Source organism: Athene noctua, chromosome 1 (genome assembly GCF_965140245.1).
Source record: "Athene noctua chromosome 1, bAthNoc1.hap1.1, whole genome shotgun sequence".
Lineage (NCBI taxonomy): Eukaryota > Metazoa > Chordata > Aves > Strigiformes > Strigidae > Athene > Athene noctua.
The window spans coordinates 164,339,842-164,366,053 of NC_134037.1; the positions used below are offsets into that span (position 1 = coordinate 164,339,842).

Here is a 26,212-nt window from a genome sequence, read left to right on the forward strand (position 1 = left end):
ATTCTAGAGGAACTTAAATTTGTTTCCCTTCTATAATACACAGATAAAATGTGGCCTTGGACAAGATTAATCTTTAAAAAAATTTTTTAAAATTCATTACCATCTTTTTTTTTTAAAAAAAAGATGCAGTAAGTCTGTTCCCATCCTTTTCATAGAAAATGATGCGCTTTTTTGTTAAATTTTTGCATAGCCTTGGACTGTGTAATGTGAATGTATAAAAAATAGCTGTTTGATCAAATGCTTTAAATATGCTTAGGCCTTTACAGTTTCATGAGGGTTAGACTTCTTTTATTTGTTGTTGTTTCACAATACATGTATGGTTTGTTTCTTGAATATGGAGAAAAGGCATAAATCTTGGAAGAACTAGGGTTCTCTCTTTTTACATATCAGAGATTGCGGTTCTTCAGAGTCTCATTTAATAATTTCTCAAGAACAAAAAGAAATAGAAAAAGACAGAAGGAGAACCCAACCTGATCCTAAAGATTGCCAGTGTCATCAGAAACATGATATCAGGGTAAGTTACGCTACAGCTGGCATTACAAGACTTAACGGTGTTGATTTTAATAATCTGAAACATGTTATTTAGTGGTGTGGCTGAAAGTTTGCAGCCACTGTGCTTTAATAATTGTGTACTTTCTCAGCCAAGTGCACTTTTCCAGTAATAATTAACTACTAAATCAATGTTCAGAACTTTGGATTTGAAAGAAGGTGGGAGGGAGGTTGTTGCTTGAATGAGAAGGTGGAGACCATATATTATGAGGAGGAGAGGACTCTCTTTGGGCTTACTGAAAGTGAGACTGAAGTCATGTCTGACTTAATCGTCAGTGTGCATTCAGATGTGGGTTTCCTTTTGGCTTTAGGAGAGGATTGAGTTAATGTGTACTGGTATAATGGAATTCAGTGGAAGATGCTTTATACAAAGTTAATTCACATACAGGGCTTTTGCTATACCAGAGCATTGTTTAGCACTGATACTGTGATGTTAAGGTATTTGAGTTGTTATAGACTATTATTTTCATGCTCTGTAAACAGATTTCTTTTGTAGGGGAGAAATGCTGGTTAAATAGTATGCTTAACTGCATTGTATTTAAAACTAGGGTTTTGTGGTTCTGAAGTATCTGTTTGGCTTGTGTGTTTAAAACAAGTGTAGTGCAAGATGGAGTTGTGTTACTTTAGTAGCCCTTTGTAATTCTTTAGATTCATTCTTTGAATTTAAAAGAAGTGTTCACAAGCACAAATATTCTACTAGATTATTTTTCCTAACTTTTTTGGTGAGGAAGGCTTAAAGGAGAACATGAAGCTCTTGTAGGGGAAATTTAGACTGCTTGGAGAACCACTGCTGAAGGTAGCTGCAAAAGTGGTTTTACTGAAGTAAGATGTTGTAAATGTGAGGCTTAAAGTCCAATGTCAAGGTTCAATCTATTACTCTGTTGCACAGAGGATACAGTAATGATTCAAAATTACCAATACAAGATCTTAATGCCCTGTGATACAAGGTTGTGTGCAATATTGATTATTAACCAAAGATCTGCAGTTGGTTGGTTACTCCTCAACCTTGAGAGGTGTCGCAACTCAAGAGGAGATCACTGCCCTGCTGCCAGCTGCTTAGGAGGGAGAGCTCAAAAAAAGCTCAATTGGGCTGTCATATTATGGGATAAAGTGGTTGGCTCATAGACAAATTACATGTGATGGCAAAGGTAAGCATGAGACTCCTTGTACCCACAACTTCCTTTGTTCCTTGACCAAATGAGTTTTGAAACAACTATCTGCTATTTATGTGTTAATCGCATGATTGTTGTTCTGGTTTCCAAGCTCTTACACATCAAAGCTCACCATGTCACCCTGTCCCTGTGTGGGTTTTCAAAAAAACTGGTTGGAACTAGAGAAGTTCATGGCCTGGTCGCAGCCTAGGCCTTTGCTTCCTTTGGAGGCTGAACCAAACTACTGCTAGTTGGTCAAGGACTTAAGTGCATCCATCACAGAAGCTTAATAGAGTAAATTTTGTTGTCTGTTCATGGTTCATTTTTGTTCCTGAAAAGTAATTAAACTAAGGATATACATTAGTGAAAGGTTACTAAAGAAACCCACCAATAAAAGCCTCTAATTCTGCATTTTAGAACGTTATTCTACTGTTGAAAATGCAGTGGTGTACTCTGTTGTGGTTTAACCCTGGTAGGCAGCTCAGCCCCACACAACTGCTTGCTCACTCCCCTCAGCAGAATGGGCAAGAAAATCCTGAGTGTAAATGTGAGAAAACTCGTGGGTTGAAATAAAGACAGTTTAACAGGCAAAGCAAAAGCTGTACTCGCAAGCAAAGCAAGATAAGGAATTCAGTCACTACTTCGAGGCAGATGTTTAGCCATTTCCCAGAAAGCAGAGCTCTATCGTGCATAACAGTTACCTGGGGAGACAAAACTCAGAGCTTCGTCCCCCCCTTTTTCATTTTCCCCCTAGCTTTTATTGCTGAGCATGACATAACATGGTATGGAATACCCCTTTCGTCAGTTGGGGTCAGCTGTCCTGGCTGTGTCCCCTCCCAATTTCTCGTGCACCCCAGCTGTCAGGGCAGCATGGGAAACAGAAAAGGCCTTGACTCTGTGCAAGCACTGCTTAGCAATAGCTAAAACATCCCTGTGTTATCACTAGTGCTTTAATCACAAATCCAAAACACAGCACTATACAAGCTGCTGAGGAAAATCAACTTTGTCCCAGCCAAAACCAGTACAGAGGTTTTTATTCCCTAAAAAAACAAACACACAGCCCCAAAACAGTGGAAAGTTGGGGGATTTTGTTGGTGCTTACCTTGGTTTAGATGGGTTTTGCTGCTGGATGCCAGTGGAATTTCCCAGCTGTTGCTATCTTAGTGCCTCATGGCCAGTATAATGAATGCACCTAAATTTTCCTGTGTGGTTTGCTTTGGTAGACACATACAGACTTTGACAGTCCTGCTGTAACAATATGGAATTAAAAATTTAATAATGAACCTCCAGACAGTTTTTCAGTTTCACAATAATTATTAAAGAAATAGTATTGTGAAGAATTGTTATTGTAAGATCATGAAACTGTTTGTTATAAATTAGCCTATAAAGTGTGTTACAAATAAGCTATATAATATAGAAAACAAGACGATAAATCATGTGAATCTACTAGCAAGGTCAAAACAATTCAGCGCATACATGAAAAAACTTCCGGGTTTCACAGGTGGGTGGGGCAGCAGAAAAGATGACTCGGTGGGGAAAATTAAAACAATGTACAGGGGCAAAGGGAAGGAAATGACAGAACTTGTTGAAAAAGACAGCAGTTGCAGAATGCACAAGAAGTGCTTAAAGATTTTTGACTGTCTTAGAAGAAATTTTCATTTGCTTTTTTGCTTTGGAAATCTTCATAATGTAGGTCTGTAAACTTGTCTTCTTTTAGGATGAATATAACTGCAAAAAATGCTAATTTGTTGGACTAATTAATGTAAATTGATATGAATTTGGGGGAAAAGTATAAGTATACAAATCCACTTTGATTTAATGAAATTGTTTCTCTTTACCTCTTGGGGACATAATATACTGTATTATCATTGTGATTTCTTTGATTAAATGTTAGTGGCTTAGGTTTTTACTTTGTTTAAATTTAATGAGTGATATCTATTTGGTTTTTGTTATCTGTGTAAAACAAAACTAATGTATTTGTCGTTAGGTGACTGACAACCAAAGAACAGAAAGCAAAGGTTGTTCTCCGGAGTTTCTGCCAAGTGAGTTTGGTTTTGCTATTTATCAAGTCCGAGTCAGTGTGTTCTTTGCTGTTGCTGTTATTAATAAGCAAAAGTGTATTTAGTGTTATTTCCACAACAGTAAGCTATTGTGTTTCACTTCTCTTCCTGCTAGCTTGCAGTTACTTAGATACTTCTCTCGTGTGTTTCTGTCTTATTTCCTTCATGCTTTTGTAGTTTGAATCTACTTTACGTGGATGAATTCAGAATTGAAACTGGAACTAAAAAGTAGAATGCCGAGTCACAGGCTAGAAATGTTTTTTCCTTCTGAGACAGGTATGGGATCTAAAAGGGTCTAAATTTGAGAAGTGTGTGGGTAGGTTCACATTTGTGATTACTAAAAGCTCCTTATAGATCCCTAAAATAAGCATGCAGTCAGAGAGGGAGGCCAAAAAATACTTGAGAGTGGATTTTTAAGTATAAAGTTTGAGAGGTATAAGTTGGTATGACTTATTGTCCATGTTTGGGGTTTTTTTAAATGAATAAAAAACCCAAACCACCTAATCCTTTTATAGAGAGAACTCCCACCCACCAAAACTCCCACAGTGCCAGAGTTACTTTTCTGTGATGAAAGTAAAATGCAAGCAGTTCTGATCTTCAAAGTGAAATCTTCTCCTGAATTTTGTTTGGGGTTTTTTTATCACCTGCTAAACTGCCATATCCAAGAAAGCATAAGATATTTCACTGACATTCAGAGATTTTTCTTATTTCTAATGTTTGTATGGAATACTGCATCTGGATGAGCTGCATGCTTACACTGAATTCTCAAGCTGTGACCTCCAAGGCAGTGGGGTCCTTCTAGTCCTGACCGTGCAGCAGTCGGAAGTCCTTGGTGCCCAGCCATCCTGTTCTTTGGAGTTTGCATACTTAAATACTTAGCTGAATAGGTGCCAAAGTTCAGAGCACTTCAAAAGTTGGTTTTAGGAAACCAGTGAAGATCTGTTATAAAGTATTATTTTAAAATGAGCAGTAGAAGTGATCTTGCTCTTGTGGATTTTGGATGTATGTGAACATCTTGAAGAATTAAAGGATTTATTGGGAGATGGGAAAATGTGGGAAAGGTTGAGAAGAGTCAAGACGAATTTGTTGAGAATATATGTTGTAGGATAATAAAGAAAAGAAGAAACTATAAAGTGCTGAAGGAACTTAATGCATAAAGCATGACTCGGGGAAGGGATTTAGAAAGGGGAAGTCAAGCTCTGGAATACAAATAATGTTTGAAGAACTATATGTAGATGGTGCAAAGGAGCAAAATGTGAGATGCACGGAGTCATTCAAAATTTCTTATAGAGTTTGACACAAATGACAACTAAGTGAATCCAGACATTTTTCTGAGCAAGAAGGTGTGGTCTGAATAGTAATGGAATTTGACGACATGTTATAAAACAAAGGTATATTGAAGCAGTGGAAAAAAAAATCAGCAAAGTGTCTGTACAGTAACCTGCCCAGTTGCTGATAGCAAACACAGGATTATAAGTGATGCCCTGGCTCCAGGGACTGTCCAGGACTCTTGGTGTCCAGCTCACTTGTCAGCAAGACCACGCAAATGTCTTTCGAATGCAGGTAGGAGTTGTGCTGCCCCTCAGTTCCACCAACAGTAGTGGGCTTTGAGAGAATCGTACTTTATGTGAATAACGTGGGCAGCGTCCTGCTGCCCTTGTTCGTCAGGGGGCAGGGTGTTGGCAGTCTGTCTGGGCTGGCAGTACTGGTCAAGGGCAGGGTATCTGCAGTATGTCTGTGCTGCTGATACTGGTGAAGGGGCAGGGTGTCAGAAGGATAGCTTTTTTAGAGAGGTTGAGGAGAGAAAAAGGGGTGATGAAAGGCTGAATGTTGGGAGAGAACTGGAAATTTTTCTAGCCTAGAGAGACCATAGATCTATGAAATGTTGCATTGAACAGCAATTTCAAAAAACCCTTTGCTCATTCTGTGGGGTTTTTTTCTGTTCTTCCTTTCTCCTCCTCCTCCTCCTCCTCTTCCCCTCATACTTATGTCAGTACAGATGTAGAAGAAAATATTTGATTTGGCTTTGGTTTGAAAGGAGGAGTTACGCTCTGGATGACTAGCTGATACAAGTTTACTGTGGGTGGGGAAGAATAGCTTTCTTTTTCTTAGCCTTTGTTCACTTAAAAGCTTAAGACTTGCAGGAATTTTAATGTAAAGGAACTTTATGCCACTGTATCTTATCTTAAAGTTATCCTTTTTAATATCAGTTTTTGTTTGCATGTACTATTTTTTTGAGCATGTGTACATTTCTGTTAAATATCTTTGTTCGCTTCTAATGGGAATGTCTAGCAAAAGCAATACTCCTACTAATATTTTAAAATGTTTGTGGGGTAAGTGAATCATGTTTTCTGTTGAATTAATATATCTCAAATATTTTAACTATAATTCAACAGGATTTGCTTGTTAAATTTTTAAAAGTATTTTTTAAAAATCTGAAAGTAATATTTTTTTAAAGTTGGGTGGTATATGGGAATAGTAGTTTCTGGAGGAAGTTTTTTTGAAATAACTTGTTGAATGGCTTTTTAAATTAGATCATTCAGTGAAAAAACTGCTGATTAATTCTTTCTTTTGATGGTGAGAGGGATGGCTTGTATTACTTCATCTTCATTAAGATTTGTTTTGAATGATAGGTTGGTTCCTTAAGGGAGAGGGACCTATATAATGAAGAAAAGGTAGTATTTCTCTATCTCTAAATGGTTAAATGATGACATGCTTGAAGTGGTTTTTGACTTTCAAAAAGATTGTTTTCCATCCTTTAAATATATCTATTTTGAGGAATTTGTGATGATGATTACTGTTGCTTTAGAATTTTTGATGCATATGAACTGTTTCAAGAGACACCTATTCAGAGTCCCGTGTGACAAATCTCAAGAAATTGTTCATGAAATAGTTCTGAATGTGTTCAGTCTTTGTGGTGTTAGATTTTTGTTCAGTTTAAATTAATGTTTATGTCATTAAGTAGTTTTTAATGAAAAATTACTTCTGGCACAAGGCATGAAGTGTGAATGCATACAATTTAACTTGAGAAATGATTATATGAGACATCCCCCAGCTTGAGTGAGATTACTCTAATGGGTAGATTTGTATTTTTCTATAATCAGTCTTTTAATATTTTGCATCTAATTATAGAAAATACTTTTCTGAGTATCATGCAATAAACAATTTTTAAGCCTAGATAGTTACTGAAACTTTAAAGATAAATAACCCTTTTTTTCAAATTTGAGTTTATGGTAGTTCATCATAAGCATAATAATAAATGAAGCAGTACTTAATGATTTGGGTAGTTGTACCTTACGTTTGGGTTCCAGTGCTTCAATAGCTTGAATCCAGGTGCTGGACTGTATGTTGTCTCTGTGATTATATTCTATTTTGGGAAGCCACAGTTGCCTCCTAAGCTGCTTCTGAAAGATTATAGCTGGAATGATACCCTCTTGGAACAGGTAGCCGATGCAGAAGGCGGCATTCCTATTTGCCTTGTAATATCCATTAGGTTTAGCAAAAAAAATCTGCTGCTCTGCACTCCTTCAACTTACTATCCGTAATAAGGAACACTTCCAATATGCTCAGCAGTTCTACAACTGAATTAGCTGTTGGTTAGTTCCTTACCAGTCCAGAAATGCTATTTTTTGCCTTGCTTGTCTAATTGTCCAGTTACTAGAAAGCAGTTCTCCCGTAAGTGGATGGTCACTGTTGCTGTTGAGTCATTAATGCCTTGTAAAGTTCTGACTTAAGATTCTTGAAAATTAAAAACTTTTTGACTTAATGTGCACATGCATACTCATATTTCACATGCCTAATGTCATGTTTTAATTCCACAGAGAACAGTTGAGAGATTATTTTGCAGTTAATTACATGATTTCTTGGTTTTGACCAATTACAACTAAGTATTAAAACATGTTTTCTTCTTCCTTGTTACTATGAATTGCTTACTCAGCTTGTAGAGTCCTGTAACTAATCAACAACAGTGTTAGATCTCTGAAATGGTAAAGTGGATTAGTAAAGTGTAGTGTTAGTCCAGTTAGTTAAGTTTTTGAGTTTAAGTTTCTGAGTTAGAAATGAATCAGTATCATGTGATAGATTCTTTCTTGTCTTTGTGATCCCAGTATTTCCACATCGTCAAACACTTTTATTTTGCAATCAGAGACATTTATCTCGATTCTACTCATATGTTTACATTTCTAAGATTAATGTGGGTTGAACTTAATTCCTGTAGCATATTTCTGAAGCAGCTGACTGTAGAATTTCTGTAGTTGAACATCCATAACAATCTATTATTTCCTTTTAAAAAATTATAATTATCAACTATTAGTGAATAATAACTGTGGTTTTATGTAACACTGAATTCTTTAGCTTGGAGTCTAAATAGTTGTTATAATATTGTAGAGTCAGATAGTATCTTACCGAATTTTAAGAGTCTTCTGTTTATTTGGTGTATCTTTTCCTCTTTATAGGATTAATAAAATCCTATACTATTTAATAAAAATAGTATCAGATTCATACTGTAACACTCAGAGGTGGCTTTTTGAAAACCTTTTTGTGTGTGTTAACTTTCACTATTGTAAATGTTTATGATCTGTTACTTATAAAGCAAAACATGAGTTCTGAGTGTATTTTTTTCCTTTTAAGTGATGATTGTTTTGTTTGAAATACTTTTTCTCATTACAGGCCAAGGTCATCAAAACAAAGGAAGGCCCAAACACAAACCTGGTGACTCTGAAAAGACGAGGTAAGAAATCTTACTTATTTTTTAATTTATTATTATTTTGAGTTATTTTTTGTAGCACTTAAGAAGGAGTTAATGCAGCTTTGACTTGGTGCTTGCTCCTTGCTAATCGCTGTGTTGACATTGGTTAAGATAGCTGATTAAAATTCACAAAATTCTGGTTTTCACAAAGAGCCTGAGTTACTACTTGAAAGCTAAATATTTTCTGAAGCTCACTTGAATTTTGGTAAATGAAGGCATAATTTTAATAACTGCTGTTTAAAAACTGTTGCCCAAAAGCAAGTTGCGCAGTATAGCGATAACAAAAAAATGTGCTTCCTTTACAGCAAAAGATAGTAGGAATCTTGTTCCAATTGTTACATTTAGACTTATGACACAACATAATTCAAGCTCTGTCTTATTTTCAAGGCCTCTTTTTACTGTTTCAATTCTGTGAACCAAATGATTTTTAAAACTTCTCTGACACTTCATATGCTTAATAGTAAGAGGAGGTTTGACTATGAGGAAAGCATTGTAAGTCAGTCTCAAAATTGAATACTAGAACTTTAAAGCATCCTATAGTTGTTTCTAGACTTGAATTTTTGCTTAAAGCATATCAGTGTCAAAGTACATGAATACTCCCTGTAGAACATGTTGAATATAAATCTATGTTTGATGGTTTGGGGCCAAAATTTAAACTATTTGAGATCAGAAACACTGTAGATTTTTATGAACAAAATTTATGCTTCCATCTGTTATAACACTTAAAACAAAGTTCAACAAAAGAAAGATTTATTTCCAGTGATACTTGGGCCAACATGCTCCGAACAGATTTGGGGAAATTGCTGCATTTATAGGTGATTCCATATGCTAACGTATTTGCTCATCTAATACATAGTTCAGGAGTAAAGAACTGTTACTGCTGTCTTCTTTATAAGGTGACCGAGCAAATGATGACTCATTACTTAAGGACACACAGAGATGGAGGCTTTCAGTGTTTAACCTGAGCTGGGCAATTAGACAAATTAAACTCTGACTGTACTTTCTTGCTTGTATGCTTTTTCAGTTAGTGCTTTTCAGTTGTGCTTAGAATGATTAAAAACAGATGAGGGGTACAGCAAAATAAGCTGTTTACACTGAAATAGGAGAGTGTCCATTAAGTGATAATTTTTAAGGACAGATTTCTCATGTAGGAGAGTCCAGGCCTTTAGGAAGCCCAAATGCTGAACTTGATTATTCCCAGTCCTGATCTAAGTGTGACCACAAAACCCACAATCTTTTAATCTGTATTTATTACATTGCAATTGTTTTGTTTTTCCATAACTCTTTTCAAATACCACTGCAGCTAGGACAATTGAATTTTTGTCACAGGAGAGGCCACTTACGTTATTTACCTGTGTTGCCACTGATGACTTTAACTTTAAGAGGGGTGGAAAAACGATAGTATTCACTATGGGAACAAATGTTCTTGAGAGTAACTGAACCACCTACAAAATTGCTTCTTTCACAAGGAAGTTTATTAGACTATAAAAAACATGCTAGCTCTTAACAAGTGAGATGCATGGTCAGTTACAATCTGATCTCTGTTTCTGTAATTAGCAGGTTGCTAGGCTTCCAAAAATCTAGGGACTGACACTGTAAAGAATTTACCTCAGATGATGAGTGTTTGATGCCTTTGAATAAGGGACAGAACTGAATGTATACTATTATAGTAAAAGGCAATATGTAATTAAGCATTGACTCACAATCTTAGCATTGAGGATTTAGTTTACAGTATTAAGCAATACTTTGCCTCTTCATTATACTTCCTCCATTCTCTAGCTGTGCATGGTGTTTCTGCTGCAGTAGTGGAAGAGACAACTCTGTTCCTCTCTTCTGTGCACTCCCTGCCCCCACCACACATAGGTGCTACATGTATTTGATTTGAAGTGGTGGTTCTGCTAGGTTAAAGGATCTTGTACTTAAGAGCAGAGAAGGGGAAAGAGGCCTAAGCACCTTCTACTGCTGCGTTTGGTATATGGAAGTTCTCTAGTCACCTGTACCACCCTTTCATAAGATCAACTCAGTTGAGAATAAGGTGGAGAAAGTAAAAGAAAACAAATAAAATGATGAAGACTGCTACTTTGCTGAAGCCCTAGTGATTCCTGAGCCAGAAGTATATGAACTATATGAATAGTATCATTATCCTTTATAGTGTTACAGTACTTGTTGCAGTTGTGAAAATGTGCTGTAATAATCTCTAGGATGTAGACAAATGTGATCTAGTTGATAAAAGCGCAGAAATTTGTTTCTTGGAAATAAGATTACGTGTAAAGTACATGTACAAACTCGTAATGGCACTGTCCTGTTATTTGCAGAGATCACCTTGATTTGAAGATAGAGTCTAAAGCTGTCCAAGATAAACTCTTCTGTACAGTGCAACAGGTAACTGGGAATTCATTAGCATATGACCTTATGTGAAAAAGATTTGTCACCTTTCAGTAAAATCATCCAAAATCTCAGTTCATTCAAAAATTTAGCACTTTATACTTAGCCTTACTTTTATCAGGAGACAAAAGATTGTGTGATTACACTGATTTATACGGTCTTGTTGCTGGTAGTCTTTTGCTTTTCCTCCTTCCCCTCCTGAAAGACCTCACACTGGAAATCAGTGTAAGAAAACACAGTGTAATTATAGAATAACTTAGCTAAAACCATGAGTTTGTAATGTAGCTCCCTTGTATCTTGATTTGTAAGAAAAATTACAAAAATTGCTAAGAATCATTCAGGGATTTATAATACCTCTCCCAAAGTTCTGAGTAAATATGATTTCCCATGTTTGATACATATATTTGGAAATAATGATAGGACATTTTGTTGGGTGGCTGCTTAAAACATTATAAAATTCATAAATTGAGAATTCTCCTTTTCAGGTCTTATCAGCAAAGAGTGATGAATATCCCAAAGTTCCTAAGTGAAATCATGGGGACATACATAATTAATCATTTCTTCTCTGTTAATTTGGCGAAGTAGATACCAGAAATATCTATTCTGATTAAGCACCTCATAAGACAAAACTGGGTTCGGGAGAAGGTGTCAGTTCTGCCTGCACTAAGACCCCTTATTTCCTTTAAAATACATATTTTTGTAAGGCTAATGCATTACTAGTTGACTTAATCAGAAGGTCCTAATTCTGCAACTGTTGATCTTGATTTACAGTCCTGCTGCTGGTAGTTCCTGCAGACTTCAGGAACAGGAAGTATCTGTTGCAAATAACAATGCATTCTGGAGCCCTGCTAGCATTAGCTATTAACCTAGATGGAGAGACGGTGTAGGCAGAAGGAAATAGTTCTCATTTTTTCAAAAATGTACACAAAATGGAGTGCACAAATGAGGAAAAGCATAAGTCTGGCTTTTTTATATATATAAGAAGAATTAAAATGATGCTTGAATTAAACTTGAAACTTTCTGGAGAGAAAAGCATATATACTTAGAACAAAAACTGGATTTTTAAGACATTAGCAGCAGTAGGTCCATGCAAATCTTAACTTTTTAGATTTTGAATTTAAAACAATTTTATAAAAATGTACCTGATTTGCTGCTTTAAAAGTGAAATTGTGATAAAACTGTAGGAAGTATAGAATTTTAACAATTGTCTGTTGGATAAGTATTTTAGCAAATAGCTTGCTTTAAATAAAAATAAAACAGTAAGTTTGTTTTCTTTTGGACTTACTGTTTTCTTTAATGTTTTAGGTGGATTTAACTATGTTGCCAGAAGAGGTTAAATCCCTGGTTTGTGATGGTTATACAGCCTTGATGGACCAGCGGTGTCACAGTGCTGAACAAGCCTTTTCACAATTGTTGAGCATTCTAAATTCTTCAGAATTAAAGGTAAACTGAGAGTAACAAGTTTATTAGAGTAATTGAAGTTTGTGCTTTCAATACCATGTTTCATTCTTTTCTTTCACCAAAATAGTCATTATTATTGAATTGTTGCCTGTGATGTTGACTACAATGCCGATCACTAAGTATACCAAAGAGGTGACAAAGGAGAATGGGATAAAAAAAAACCAATAGTAGCATAGGATGTATTTTTGTCATGTTCAGCATACACATATGTTTCTAGATGCAATCTAAAAGTATTTACCAAAATAATATTCTTATAAGAATAATGAGACTCTTACCAAGTATCTTATTTGATAAGAAACTACTGTTCATTGTCCAGCTTATACTTTATTCATAATAATGTAGGGTAAAAACAACTTAACATTCTTCAGGTCAGGTAACTCTTTGATGGAAAATACTGTTGAAATTTTGTGTATATGTATCTAGCCAGTCAACCATTGACCCATTTGTTGTCATAGATTTCTTGAAATTATTGTACTGTAGTATTAAGTTTTGTGTGACAGTGTGTGCATATATGTGTTGCTGCATTTGAAGTTCCCAAATTAGAAGGGCTGTTGCAGTGCCAACAAGTTGTCTGTCCAAGCAAGTAATGCACCAGTCCATCTGGAATTGTGACCTAGTTCATTAGGAATTAAAAGGGGGGGTTTATTTTTAAAAAAATCTGTTCAATTTTGAGCATGATGTAGTGAAGATGCACTGCATGAGGGCAACATAGTGGGGCCTGTAGTTACAGCATTTCTAAATGCAGACCTTTCAGGATTAATCACTTTAAAATATATAGGGCTGTCAAATGACCAGCAGTAAAGGTGTAGTTAACCTTCACTTCTTATGCTAATTGTAACATAAATCTTGCTAGAGGCTATGGTAAGAAGGATGAGGAAAGAGTTTCCTGGCTCTGTTGTAGTGAGTTCACGTTAGACAATAATGTTCTACTTCACAGCAAAGTGTTCTTGTGTGTGTTTCTATTTGCAGCAACTGAATCTTCGTGTTATTAATTATGTTGTAATCATCTATGGACACGCCACTGCCCTTCTTGGAATAGGACAACCGGAGGTATGACACTAAGCCACTATATTGGTTTTATTAAAAATTCTAGTTCAGGTAGTTGGCCATGCCTTTTGTCTCTTCTTAACAGACATAAAATGAGTGGGGAAGGAAAGTTTTTGTCACTTTTAGAATCAAGACTAGATCTTTAATGGCTTTGGATAAATTAAGCCAGAAAATAAAATATATATTAAGCTTTTAAATGAGATTCTTAAATATTAATGAAGTATAGTCAATTACTCTTCTACACTGTTTGTAATGTGGTTATGCACTAATCTTTCCAAGACAGACATTTGGCTTCTAAAACAAGAGAAAGAGAATGGTTTTGGTTCTGGAAAGCACCACCATAGAAGTGTGGGTTGTTTGGGTTTTTGGGGGGGTTTGTTTGGTTTTTTTCTGCAGTGTTTAAAAATATTCAGTGTCTTAAAATGAATTTAAAAATATCTGGGTGTTTGTGCCTCAGTGAGCTCAATCATTTAATTTCATTATTTCAGAGGGAGCCCATGTTTATAGAGTAAGTTTCTTTTTTAAAAAAGGGAGCCTTTGTGTGTGATCATAAGGTTGCTTAATTTCCCTTACTGTTTGTAAGACTGATCAAAGAATAGCATGTACTGACCCACTCTACTGGAGCAAGAAAAGGAGAGGAAAAGTGAAAAGCTTCTGGCAAAGTGTCACATATTATTGTCTTAAATTTATTTTTAAGGCATTGACAAAGGCTGAAGAGCAATTTAAGAAAATAATTGAACAGTACCAGGAAGAAAGATTTGGTTGTTTGGCATACTATGGAATTGGAAAAGTATACCTCAGACAAAACAGGTTGGTGTAATACAAAGCTTCAATATTTGATACAAAAAATATTTTCATTTGGGAAATCATGTGTGTGGTGTTTTTAATTATTATTCATTAATCACTAAATTCATACATCAGACTGATTTATAACAACTTTAAGTTTGTTACTGCTAAAAATGTAATGGAAGCTGGTGAATTGAATGGACTATAGGGCACAGGGATATGACTGAGCAGCACATCCCTGCAGTGGAGGAGAGCTCACAGGAGAAGGGCAGAAAACTATGATCTCAGGGAAAAATGTGTTGTTGAGAAAGCTTAACTTATCTCAGCACCAGGGAGACTGGAGGGTAACCTTGGTTTTAGATAAGGCAGCTGCACCAGTGAGTCACTGAGTTCCCTGAGATAAAGAGTGATGTCTTCCTGAGCTAGACAGACCAGCATGGGGAGGGCAGGGGGGAGTGTATATGTGGCTCAGCCAAACATAAAGTGCAGAAACTGGACAACTAATAAACATGAGTGAAGTCTTGAGCTGTCTTCAGCACACGTATTCCTGGCAGTATTTCTTCCCAGTGTCCTGATGGTAAGCATATAGAAACTGGTAATGTTTGTAGTGATTCATCTGTGTATTGCAACTGCTATGTTATGCTTGTGTTGATTTCAGTATATCACTGTACTGCTCTACTTAATCAAAATCCTCCTTAATGCCTGCGGTGAGTTGACCTTGGCTGGCTGCCAGATCCTCATCCAGCTGTGCTCCCACTCCCCCTCTTCAATGGGAGAGGAGGAGAAGATAAGATGAAAAAAGCCCAGGGGTTAAGATGAAGACACGGAGCTCACTTGCGAATTACAGTCATAGGCAAATCAGACTCAACTTGAGAGAAAAAAATTTAATTTATTGTCTGTTAAAATAGAGTTGTATGGTGGGAAAGAAAGTAAAAAAGCTAAAATCACCTTCCCCCTACCCCTCCTTTATTTCAGGCTCAACTTCACTCCCTCATTCCTAACTCTTCTACCTTCTCCTCCCCCGAGTGGCCCAGAGGGATGGGGAATGGGGTTTGTGATCTGTCCGTCACAGCTTCTCTCTGCTCATTCCTCTCCTGCTGCAGCCTGGGGCTTCTCCACCAGCCCACTTCCTTCAGGGCTCATCCACCTCCTCTGGCAGGGATCCTCCACTGCTGTAGTGTGGGTACCTGCTCCAGCAAGGTCTTCTCCAGGGACTGCAAGAGAATATTTGTTCCATGCCTGGAGCACCTCCTCCCCTCATCTTTCTTAGCTTGGTGCTTGAAGGGCTGTTTCTCACACTTTTTTTTTTTTCTTACTCCTGACAGCCATGCAGTATGTTTTGATCTTTTTTACCTATGCTTTCCCCAAAATGCCACCAGTCTTGCCTGAGGGGCTCAGCTGTGCCCTGTGGTGGGTTTGTTGGAGCCAACAGGAACTGAGGCAGCCCTGGCCTCTCCTCACAGAGGCTGCCCCTGCAGCAGTGGTCCCCATCCCCCTGCCCAACCTTACATGTTAACCCAATACAGTGCTAAATAAATAAGTTTGATATCAAACCTTAAATCCTCCTCATGTGGGATATCTAAAAGTGCCTGGTTGGAGTGTTGGATGCTGAGAGAGGATTCTTACTTCTCACTGCCACAGAGTAGCCAGGTGCAGTCTGAGACCCAAGAGGTGCCAGCATCCCAGTCCCACAGATGTGGTTCTTGTTTCCCTTACCAGTTTTGACCCGTAGTGAGGCTGTGTGTGTCCCCCAAAGAGGTGTGTTCACACACACACATGACAACACAGCTGGCCACCCAGATTAGCCCAGGCAGAGCAGCTCCTATGTATAGCATTACCTGAACTTATGTAAAATGTAAGTAATAGGTAGCAGAGTCCTGTGCTGCCTCCTCTCTGGCTGATCAGGGTTGAAGGTCGCTTGTGAACATACACATGCCCTCGCTCTCTGTACTGACAAACACAACTGTGTTCATGGGTCCCTTGAGCATTAGTGCAGGCTCTCAGTCTGCCTCACATCCATGCCTGGATTCTGGGCCCCTTAGCTAGGCTGTCTTCCAGGTTTATGCTTTTGAGTCTTTTATACTGAAGAGTTTTTAAACCAATGTTTAAACTTCAAACCAGTGTTTAAACTAAGTTAATGAACCATTTGCACTTTCATTCCACATACTTTTACAGTTACCATTTCTTTTTTCCTTTGATCATAAAATGAATTGTGGAAGTATTACATGCCATGTAGAAGTTATTCATATATGATTTGAACATGTTGTACCTGTTTCAAACTTCAGGTTTGCAGATGCACTCGATCAGTTCATGAAATCACAAACAATGGTTAATCACAAGATTGTACCTGGAGTCTTAACTTGGCCCACAACATCTCGAGTCATTGAAGAGACACGAACAGAGAATTTACAGGTATGTTACAAGAAGAAAATAAAAGGTATAAAAACCTGTTCTGTCAAATGGCCTTTCCAAAAAATTAAAAGGTGGTCATCTGCCTCCCTGCTTCTCCATTATCAAGGCCAAAGAAGGATGGAAAGCAAATGAAGATTTTGGCCTGGAGCAGCCAGGGCAAGCACCACTGGTCAGTGTCTGAAACGTTGTCAGCCCCAAGGCCTGATCTTTGTGGAGCAGAACTCAACAACAAATTTGAACATGTGGGAGGCATCCCATTTACAGTGCAAGGGTGGAGGCTCTGTGTCAGGCTTTATGCTTGGGTATTTCTGTGTAATAAGAAGATTCTTATCTGCTCCAAGTGTTTTATAATGTATCTACTTCTTAGTTGCATGTTACCAGACTTTAAGTAGATGTGTATACTATACACAATGTAACGCTGGAGAGAACTGGTTAAAAATTTGAATTCGGAAAAAAGTGAAGTTGAAAACTGCAGCAGTGATGCTATATTTAAAACTAGCTAGGAGAGTTTGACCATGCAGTTCTCGGTTGCTGCGATGGGAGTTGTGTGGTAAAATTCCCGGTTTGATTTGAAAAACCTAAAACTTGTGGTTCTGACACTACAGTTTGCTTGCTCACACTGAACAGCTTTCTTTTTAAGGTTATTACTACAGTAGTTACTGGTTTAAGCTATAACTGAGTCAGTTATTTGTGAAGGATTTCTGGATAAACCATGCCATGAGAGGCAAGATGTGTAAACTCCTCTCTGTGGAGGCCATTTGACACAGTAGACCTTGCTAGGTTATTCAGTATATCCACTTGGCTATACTATACTGACCTGTTTCATTTCTGGTAGAAGCAGCAGTACTATTGCTTCCTAAACAAAAACTGACCTAAAGATTTCTCATAGACTTCCAGCTGACACCACAGTAGTCTGGCCACAGTAAGAAATCCATGGTCTGGGACTTCTGGAGAGCTTAATGCAAATATCTGAAAGGCTGTAACTGGTGTTCTGTTTGTTTCTCATAATGTTTTGTTAATCTGGGCTCAATGCCAAACTTGTGGGACTTGAACTGACTTTACATAAAGCCACTCTAATGTTTTTACCTCAGACGCTATTCTGGGAGATCTAACTAGCTTCCCTGCAGGGCCAGGTCTGAGCTGTTCCTGGGAATGTACTTGATCCTGTAACTCAGAATGCAGGTGAGGCGCTTCAGAAATGCTGGGAAGTTGAGCAGACGTTCCCTTTTCGTCACATTATCTGAGTAATCTGGCTCATTGTTTTGGCAATTGAAAACTTAATTATATTCTCATGCATTTGGAATTGGTCAGCATGTAAAATATTGGTCCAAGATAAACCTGCGTGCAGGGAAGCTGTGAGTACTGAGCTGATAGCAGTTCAAACAAGCTTTTTGAATGTTTTGTCATAAAAGCAGTTTTCCGTAGCTTTCACCAGAGAAGAGTTGTTCTTTGGGTATTAGTCACCTGCTGTTCAAGAGATGTGTGTTTCATTTCATAGTTCCCTAGAAGTTTGTAAGTAGATACTGCACCTTTTCCTGGTTTCTGTCCAGTTTATCTTATATAATTTTGTGTTTCTTAGTTGATTTTAAAGAATTGTATTGAGGAATGCAAGTTCCCTCCACAACCAGATGCAATTTGTCGCTATCAGCAATGCCATGGCCACTCCAAAGTCCAGATATTTTTTACAGACCCAGACTTCAAGGTAAAAATTTAGTTTTAAAGGGTTTGGGAGATAAAACTTCATGTTTACATGTTTCCTGCCCACTTTCATATTAAAAAGCTAGCTGGAATATATCATCTTACCCTATCTACTGTTAAATTGTGTACTGTTTTCTGTTGTTTTTAAAGATACTAAATTCATACTTTTTCTCAATATTAGGGTTTTATATGTATTACTTGCTGCCAACAATGTAGAGTGGAGTTTCATATCAGCTGTTGGAAAAAGTTGAAAACAACAAACTACAGTGATAAAAATGATAAGGTAAGAGCAGTGTCGGACTATAAGCATATTATTTTTTCTTAGTCAAGATTATCACATTCCGTTGGTTTGTGATAAGGGCAGTGCTACAGCCTGATGTTCCGCCTGCATGACACTGGCAGGAGAGACAGGAAAGAGTCTCTTGTTAACTTGTTTTATTTGTTGTACCGTCTTGCTGTTGAAGCAACAGTTCAACATTGAGTATGTCTAAAGGAATTTTACAAAGCACAGTATCAGCAGCCAGTGTAAAATGAAGGGAAATCTAGGCAGAGTGTGATCTCATAAAAAAATATCCTTAAAGTTGACTCTGGAAGTTGGAGGAAGAGGGGATTTGCTATAGCTTTGGGAATAACTGGTACGTGCCACAGATCTAGGATCCTTTTGATTTGCAGTCCTTGCCAAGTCAGCTGTCGCTTGCTTTCCTCATCCAGTAAGACTTTAGGGCTGTGCTAGCTTTATAACCGGTTGGTCACATCAAATTAAGAAACTGTAATTTGTGTAAGAACATAGATTTTGTATTAATTTAAATGTCTGTCGTGTGTATCATCTCCTACAGGATTTTCTTCAAGAATTGTGTTTCACTCCTGATTGTACAGGCCTTATTTCAAAAATTGTTATTTTCAGTTCTTCTGGTCTGGTAAAATGTGAAGTAAGTAGATGTTCATATCAAGTATGAAAATAATATTCAAAGTACTTACTCTGGTAAAGGAGATTAAGTGAAGATGAGACTAACTGCAAACTCATAAGTAATATGCTATCTTAACTAGAATCTGAGCATTATTTAGGAATATTAATTATCTGTTCTCTTATCTGCTCTTTTGGTGGAGCAGGCATTACTTTATGGTATTGATTAGAAGTGCTATGGGTGGGAACTGGAGCTTTGTTTTATATTTAACTAGAGGGACATGAAAGGAACTGTTAGTTTAACTCAGAGCTAATCTTACTAAACAAAATAATTGTACTGGAAGAGTGCTCTTACCCTCTACAGAGCCACAGGAAGATGGATACTTCTTCCTAGAGCAGTATGGTCTATGAGAAGGAAAAAAAGTTATTGTAAAGTTTGCTTCCTGCCCACTGGTAAAGCAAAACAGCCTCCAGTTCTTTGTGACTTTGTTATCTTTCAGCCTGTTTTTTCTGTGGATAAAGATGTGCTGCTATATACCAAGTTGTAGCAGTAGAACATAATTTTAGGTAGAGCTTTATAAGGCTTATGTAGGCTGTATTTTTTCTTTTGTAGTATTACTTTTGACGCTTTGGAAAGCAGTAAATGACACTGAGTTTTGAGTACACAGTGTTGCACTGTAACCCAGATTTAATTAATACAATGTCACTTGTTTTGATAGTTTGAACAAAAAATCACAAAACGCAAGGAACCACCAAGAGCCAGTATTAAGCAGAAATGTTCAAGGTAAGCTCTCTACTGTTTAAACTAACTTGAGAACAAACCAGTTTTTTCTGTTTTTCTCTATTTCTCTGTTTTTCGTGCCTTTCTAAGAATTGCTAAAATACCACAAAAACTGTGGAAAGCTATTCTTCCCCTGTCTCTGGTAAACTAAAAAGTCTGGTAAAATATGATTCAGTTATAAAAGCATTTACATTAACTTGTAAAGCAATATACAGAGTTAAAGATTTATAAAATGAGCACAGGAGGGCATTAACTGGTATTGCTGAATAAATTATTGGTAGCTCTCTAGTGGTCATACAGTTCTTTAAAAACATACTCAGTTTGGTCACAGGAAACTGTTTTCAAATATACAGCGTATGAGCTGATACAAATCAGATTTTCCACACTTCTGTATTGAGGGATAAGTTGTCCATTGCATCACTGACTTCCTGGCAATTTGAACAGATAGTTTCTGAATATAAATTGCTGCAGTCATCTGCACCTGAAACCTAATTTCATTATGAAGTCTCTGGGCAGAGAAGTAACATGTTTGGGGAAAGTTTGATTTGGAGGCTATGTGTAGAACTTGAGGACTGTTACTTTACTCTTGCTCTCCATACATGTCTTCCATTTGTGCTAAGATACTTACCCTTTTTTTAGTTATCTGATATTCTTCTTAATGGATTGAGTGTCTTAATCGTACATGTAGTGATAGTCGAATGTATCTAGATTAGAACACCACCTCTATTTTCAGTCTGAGATTGCAGGCATTGTTCTATTCCTCCCCCTTGCTAGAGAGAAGAAACTCAGCAAGATTTTTAGCTGGAAGGAAGATGTATTGCTGTGTGGCCTAAGTTCAACACCACTGTTCCACAGCATTTGCTATCTAACCAACTTTGTGTGAATGTTTAGAAAGTGTAAATAAAAACGGCATATAATTGTACTATTTCAGTTGTTGATGCGTGTGGCTTTGATGTCAAGTAAGGTTATAAATAATGAGGAATCATGCTGAGAGAATGAACAAAATTGATTTTTAAAAGTTAAGGAAATCTAAATGTTGATACGTTGTTCAAAATGCTGAGTTATAAATTAAGAAAAAAACCTGATAGTATTTGAGTTAATTCAGACATTAATGGGAGTAAAAATTATTGTACCTTGAAGATACAGTTACACTTACGTACTTGATTATTATGAAACTTAAGAAATCTTGTGGTCTCTTCTAAATGAAAACTAGCTTTATTATATTCGTACTTTTCAGTATAATATTTTATAGTAGGATAGAGTTTATAGCTATTATAAGACGTGGAAAAAGACTCAGACGTGTGTAACTCCTTTGGCAACTTAACTAACATTAAGCTCACTGCTTAATCCTTTTTCCAGTCTTAAGAAGCTAAAAACGAAACAAGAAAAAAAATTACGAAGAAAGCGTGCACGAGAAGAGGCACAGAATTCTGCTAAAAAGAAAACAGAAGAAAACCAGATGGGAAATGAGCCATCTCGATACAGTGATTACAGTGGTATGTGGAAGTATAGATTATTGCTCTAAGTTATCAAGAAGTAGCATAAATAGCATTCTGAATGTCCTAAGTGGAATTATAGCAGAATACTAATATTAAACTTAATCCTTCCTCTTAAAGACTTGCAGTTTTACTAAAACCAGAACTGAAGTAGAAGTAATCTTTAGTTTCTAAATTAACTGTAAGATGTTAGTGTATCATTGAGTTCCTTGTAGAAGACCTTTATATGTGCTTCATTTCTTCATGAAGAAGCCTGAAGAGGATAAAGGCTCAAATTCCAAGTTACTCCATTCAAAAGTAGTTTCAGAAAAAGCTTTATGCCCAGCAAGTTAAGACACTGCTACAGGAAAAAAACCCTGCATCTCAGGTGGAGAGCAAACAATACTTGAACCATAGAAACTGCAGTAACTTGAAATGTCTATTTCAGAGGATTGGGGAAGATACTTTAACCTATAAGTACGTAGTTGGTTAATGCTTCAACTTCTGTCTTCCAGTTACGTTTATCTGCAGTGTTCTGTATTTCAGGGGTATGAACTTACACTGTGTTTTGTATTAGGGCAAGCTACAGCGCAAACAAAAATGGGTGATGTTTTTTAATTTTTGTCTATATTATTAACTTTAAAATAGTGCTTATGTTATTTTTTTTGTAGAATTTCATATGAAATACTATGTGGGCGCTTTTTCAGCCCACACATGCCACACTCGGAGTTCTCCAGAATCCTGTTGCCTGTTCAATGGCATATCCTGGCATTTTTCTCTATAAAATGTTCTGAGGTGCTAATCTTTTTAGTTTCTGGGGTTTTTTTCTTAAACATTTTATTTGAGAGCAGTCCTTTCCATTAGCACCATAGATTGTCATGTCCCGCTCAGACAAGGGGGACAAATTACTTAGATTCTCTCACAAGATGACTATTTTTGCTTTTATGTGGTTTTCTAAAATCACAGTTGGTTGACTTTATGTTGGTTTTTTTAAGTCTAGTCTACATCCCTTCCTAATGGCTTTAGTTCAGGTCTTTGGATACACTGCACGTCACTCACATGTATGTGACTTGGCTGTCCCAATTAAAATCTCTAAGAGCTAAAAAGTGTCACAAAAAGACTCAGCTTGCAGTACTGCAGGTAAAAGCTGGGGCACCGATGCAGGAATATGTCAACATGAAGCAGCTTATCGCAGTTCTACAAAAATCTGTGTGTTGGTGTTGGCCAACCTTTTAATTTGTTCTGAGTCAATTCCATAATAAAATTGAAATCTTGCATGTCTGTGGAAACAAGGTATCTGTTACCCTGTTTTTTCGCTTCGAGAGATTTTGTGAAGAAATCTTGCAAAAGAACATCTAATTCAACCTCTTAAACTGTCTGAAAGTGTGAGAGGCCAATTTCAGGGGAGAGCTACATCACAAAAGGGCTTTTTGTTTTGTTTTATTAGCAGCCACAGCTACGTTTTAAATAAGAAATCTTGTAAATTGGAGAGGAGTGCAAGTGAGAGGAGCACTTGTTTGTGTGCATTCTTGTAAGGTAGAGAGGTTTTTCATGCAGACTCGTGCAGGATAAACTCAGGCGTGGCTTATACCTGTACAGTTCATTGAATTTATTAGTATGCTTGGAACTGTCTGTTGCAATGCTTAATTATTCTAGGTGTAATATGTAGTGCTTAGTTTTTAATAAAATGCTTTACAGATCTACATCTTTTGACTACGGTTGCTGTGAGTTTAGCTCTGAAACTGTCATTCTATAAATGTATGGTCTTGAAGAGTAATGAAAGGTGAAGGCTGATATGAGCCAGTGATCTTTTTCACTCTTGTTCTACAAAGAACCAGTGGCAGCGTCAGGGCAGATGTTTGCTACTGGATATATGCTCAGGCACTCAGAAGTTTGCCTTTGCTCTGAGAACTGATGTTTGGGGGAGTTCTGTTTCTGCATCAGGACTGGCATGCAGCCAATACAGATAAATCTGTATAGACGATTGCTTGAAGTTACTGTTGCTGCCAGGCAGTTGGTTTTTTTTCTGAAATCTAGTTAAGATGCTAAGGACTGTGTCTTTGTGTAAACTGAATTTAAATCAATGTTGTGTCAAATTCATAATGCAAAGGCTAATTTATATGTAAAGTTATATATTCCGTAATTTTCAGTGTTGAGATAAAGCAAATAATTAAAAACATCACTTAGTCCAAATGATCTGTACTTTAAAGTTTATGTTTTTGTGGTAAACAGATATGAAATCTTGTTTTGTTGTGCTTTTTTGTTTGTTTCTTTGTTTTTTAAAATCCTGGTATAGGTTATGTTCAAGATTTATATGCTGGTGATCGAGTCCTGCAACATATCAGTCGAAATGCTGACCAAATAAAAACAGCTGTTCGTGATGCTTCCAAACTATTAAAGGAATTGCTTTCATGGTTGGTAATCAGTGAGGAGGATTACATGTCATATACCAAAAGTAATAGCATGTCACATGAAGTGATGGAGCAGCTTATAATTTACTTAATTCAAGAAAAAAACAGAGTTAAAACAAGGAGTTTTATCCATGTGCTGAGTGAGCTGGAAGAAGTGGATCCCAAATTGCACAAATGGCTGAAACATCTTAACAACTTGGGTAGGCTATATGCTTATGTAATAGCGGAAAAACTTACCCTGTCATATTTGCTCATTTTATGGATGAAAATATAACCTATTTTCCAGTCTTGCTTTCTTAACTTTAAATGGTGAAGATTTCCTCTTTTTTATTTGATCCTTAGCCAGGATTTCTAAAGTATGATCATTGGTAACACAGGAATAACCTCTCTTGTCTCTGCAAGTAAGCCATTCTAATATGGACAGGGCTTTGTGTAGGAAAGAGAAAATTGAACAGATATGTTTTTTTAATGTCTTTAAATTCCAGGTAGGCTTAAATGATAATATTTCTATAATTAATTTGTTTCTGGAAAGTAAATAATGGTGGGTTTTTTGTCATAAAAGTTTAGCCGACTGTGTAACTTGGAGGGAATTGAACTTGGTGCTCTTTGGTAGCGGTGCCTTGCTGTGTAGTTTCCTATTGAATTTATAATTTGATGAAGGTGGAAGTTTGCTTTTGCAGGCAGAATGGACATAAGATGCCAAAACCTTGGACAACAGTTGGGTTGTCAATTCTGTTTCATCTGTGTCTTTTAAGGAATTTCTATAGGTTTATTATACAAATAATTATTTGGTGTTGACTAAGAGTAAAATTTATATCAACTCCATTTATCATTTTTGTTTTGTTTTCGAGATACAGAATGTTTTTAAATAATCTGTTTAGGCTATTGTATAATTTCTAGCACAGACTGTTCCTCTTTGAAGAGTATCACAGTGTAGCAGTAAAACTCTGAAGCTAGAATGAAATCGTTTTGTTCTTCTCTTTTAGGTCTGACAGCTACAAAGAACTTTCTCCTTCAATATGGACAATTTTTAAAAGAGCTTGACCTTTCTATTTTAACCACTCTATGGAATGAGAAGTATGGGAGTAAATTTGACTATGTGACAACTAGTTCTGAAGACAAAGAAATTCGTGATTATTTCTTCAAACCACCCCTAGAGAAAACCCGTTGTTTTATATGGCTGTTAGAAGACAACAGAGAAAATTTTCCAGTTCTTCATCAAGCCTTAGATGAATTCTTTGATAAAATGGGTAAGCATGCAAAGGTCATAATCCTTTTCAGTTTTTACACCAAATTAGATGGGCTCTGTAAAAGGCTGAAACCTCAGCAAAAGACTAACAGCCTCATATGGGATTTTCTGTGTTCAGTGACTAATCACAGAATCGTCTAGGTTGGAAAAGACCTTGAAGATCATCCATTTGCATTAAAAGGCATTATGGCCTCAAAAGGCAAGCCCCTCTTTGAGATTGCCTTCTACTGGTTTGTTTCATGTGCCACAGCCAGCATGTTGGTTTACCTTTGTGCACATACGATGTCCAGCCAAAATAAGTATTTATCTTTCAGTTTAAGCTCATAACTGCAGCTACAGTCTTTGAGATGCTTTGGTGGTATTTGATAAAGGATTATAAAAATTATTCCTATAGTTTCATAGGTCACAGTTGTAAGTTACATAAAATATTACTGTTTCTGTTTATGACTTTGTTATCCTTTCAACAGATGACCCTACCATTATATTAAAGAAGCAGGGAAATGAAAATATATCAGTAAGTGAACTTAATGTCTATTTGGTGTAAGCTCGGAAACAAATACGTATTTGGTGTTTTAAAGCTGTGCAAAAGTGAATAGAGATGTGCATCTCTTGGTCTAGTTTATCATCCTTCAGACCTGATTAGATATTTACTCTTGTCTTATCAACCTTGCCCCTTTTCTTAAAGCTTTTGGCAACTGCATACCATTTTTCTTAAACTTCCATCAGTAAAATACTTGTTGGGTTTTCTCTTTAGTTACAGCACAAACCAACAAGATACCTTTCAGATTATGAGCATTACAAGGATGCAGAGGAGGAAGTTGTAGTGAAAGCAGATGAGGGTACACTGTACTGTATCGCCTCCTTTGTATAGGGAAAATAAGGCAAATAAGGTGCACGGGAATAGCATTTACATATTACTTGATAACAGCAGTTTGGTGTTAACTTTAAAAAAAGCCCCTCTGGAAGTATCATTGGGGAATTTAAAAAAAAAGTGCCCAACTTACTAACAGAGAGATTCTTACTAACTGCTGTATCTGCATGTTTACCATGACAATTGCACTTGAAGCATGATTCTTCCTTGAGTGTGCTTAACTTG

General features: G+C 36.7%; 1 protein-coding gene across 2 annotated transcripts in view; it reads left to right on the forward strand.

Annotated features, from left to right (window-relative positions):
- TTC3 (tetratricopeptide repeat domain 3) overlaps positions 1-26,212 on the forward strand; it is a 64,097-nt gene that overhangs the window by 18,525 nt on the left and 19,360 nt on the right. For both annotated transcript variants that reach the window (XM_074903707.1, XM_074903715.1), the window contains exons 14-29: positions 391-514; positions 3,688-3,742; positions 8,429-8,489; positions 10,823-10,889; positions 12,198-12,335; positions 13,323-13,403; positions 14,098-14,210; positions 16,472-16,598; positions 18,178-18,300; positions 18,478-18,579; positions 19,133-19,225; positions 19,920-19,984; positions 21,341-21,477; positions 23,753-24,067; positions 24,854-25,117; positions 25,584-25,630. In XM_074903707.1, coding sequence (XP_074759808.1) covers positions 391-514; positions 3,688-3,742; positions 8,429-8,489; positions 10,823-10,889; positions 12,198-12,335; positions 13,323-13,403; positions 14,098-14,210; positions 16,472-16,598; positions 18,178-18,300; positions 18,478-18,579; positions 19,133-19,225; positions 19,920-19,984; positions 21,341-21,477; positions 23,753-24,067; positions 24,854-25,117; positions 25,584-25,630 — 1,912 coding nt within the window. The remainder of the gene's footprint in view (positions 1-390; positions 515-3,687; positions 3,743-8,428; positions 8,490-10,822; positions 10,890-12,197; positions 12,336-13,322; positions 13,404-14,097; positions 14,211-16,471; positions 16,599-18,177; positions 18,301-18,477; positions 18,580-19,132; positions 19,226-19,919; positions 19,985-21,340; positions 21,478-23,752; positions 24,068-24,853; positions 25,118-25,583; positions 25,631-26,212) is intronic.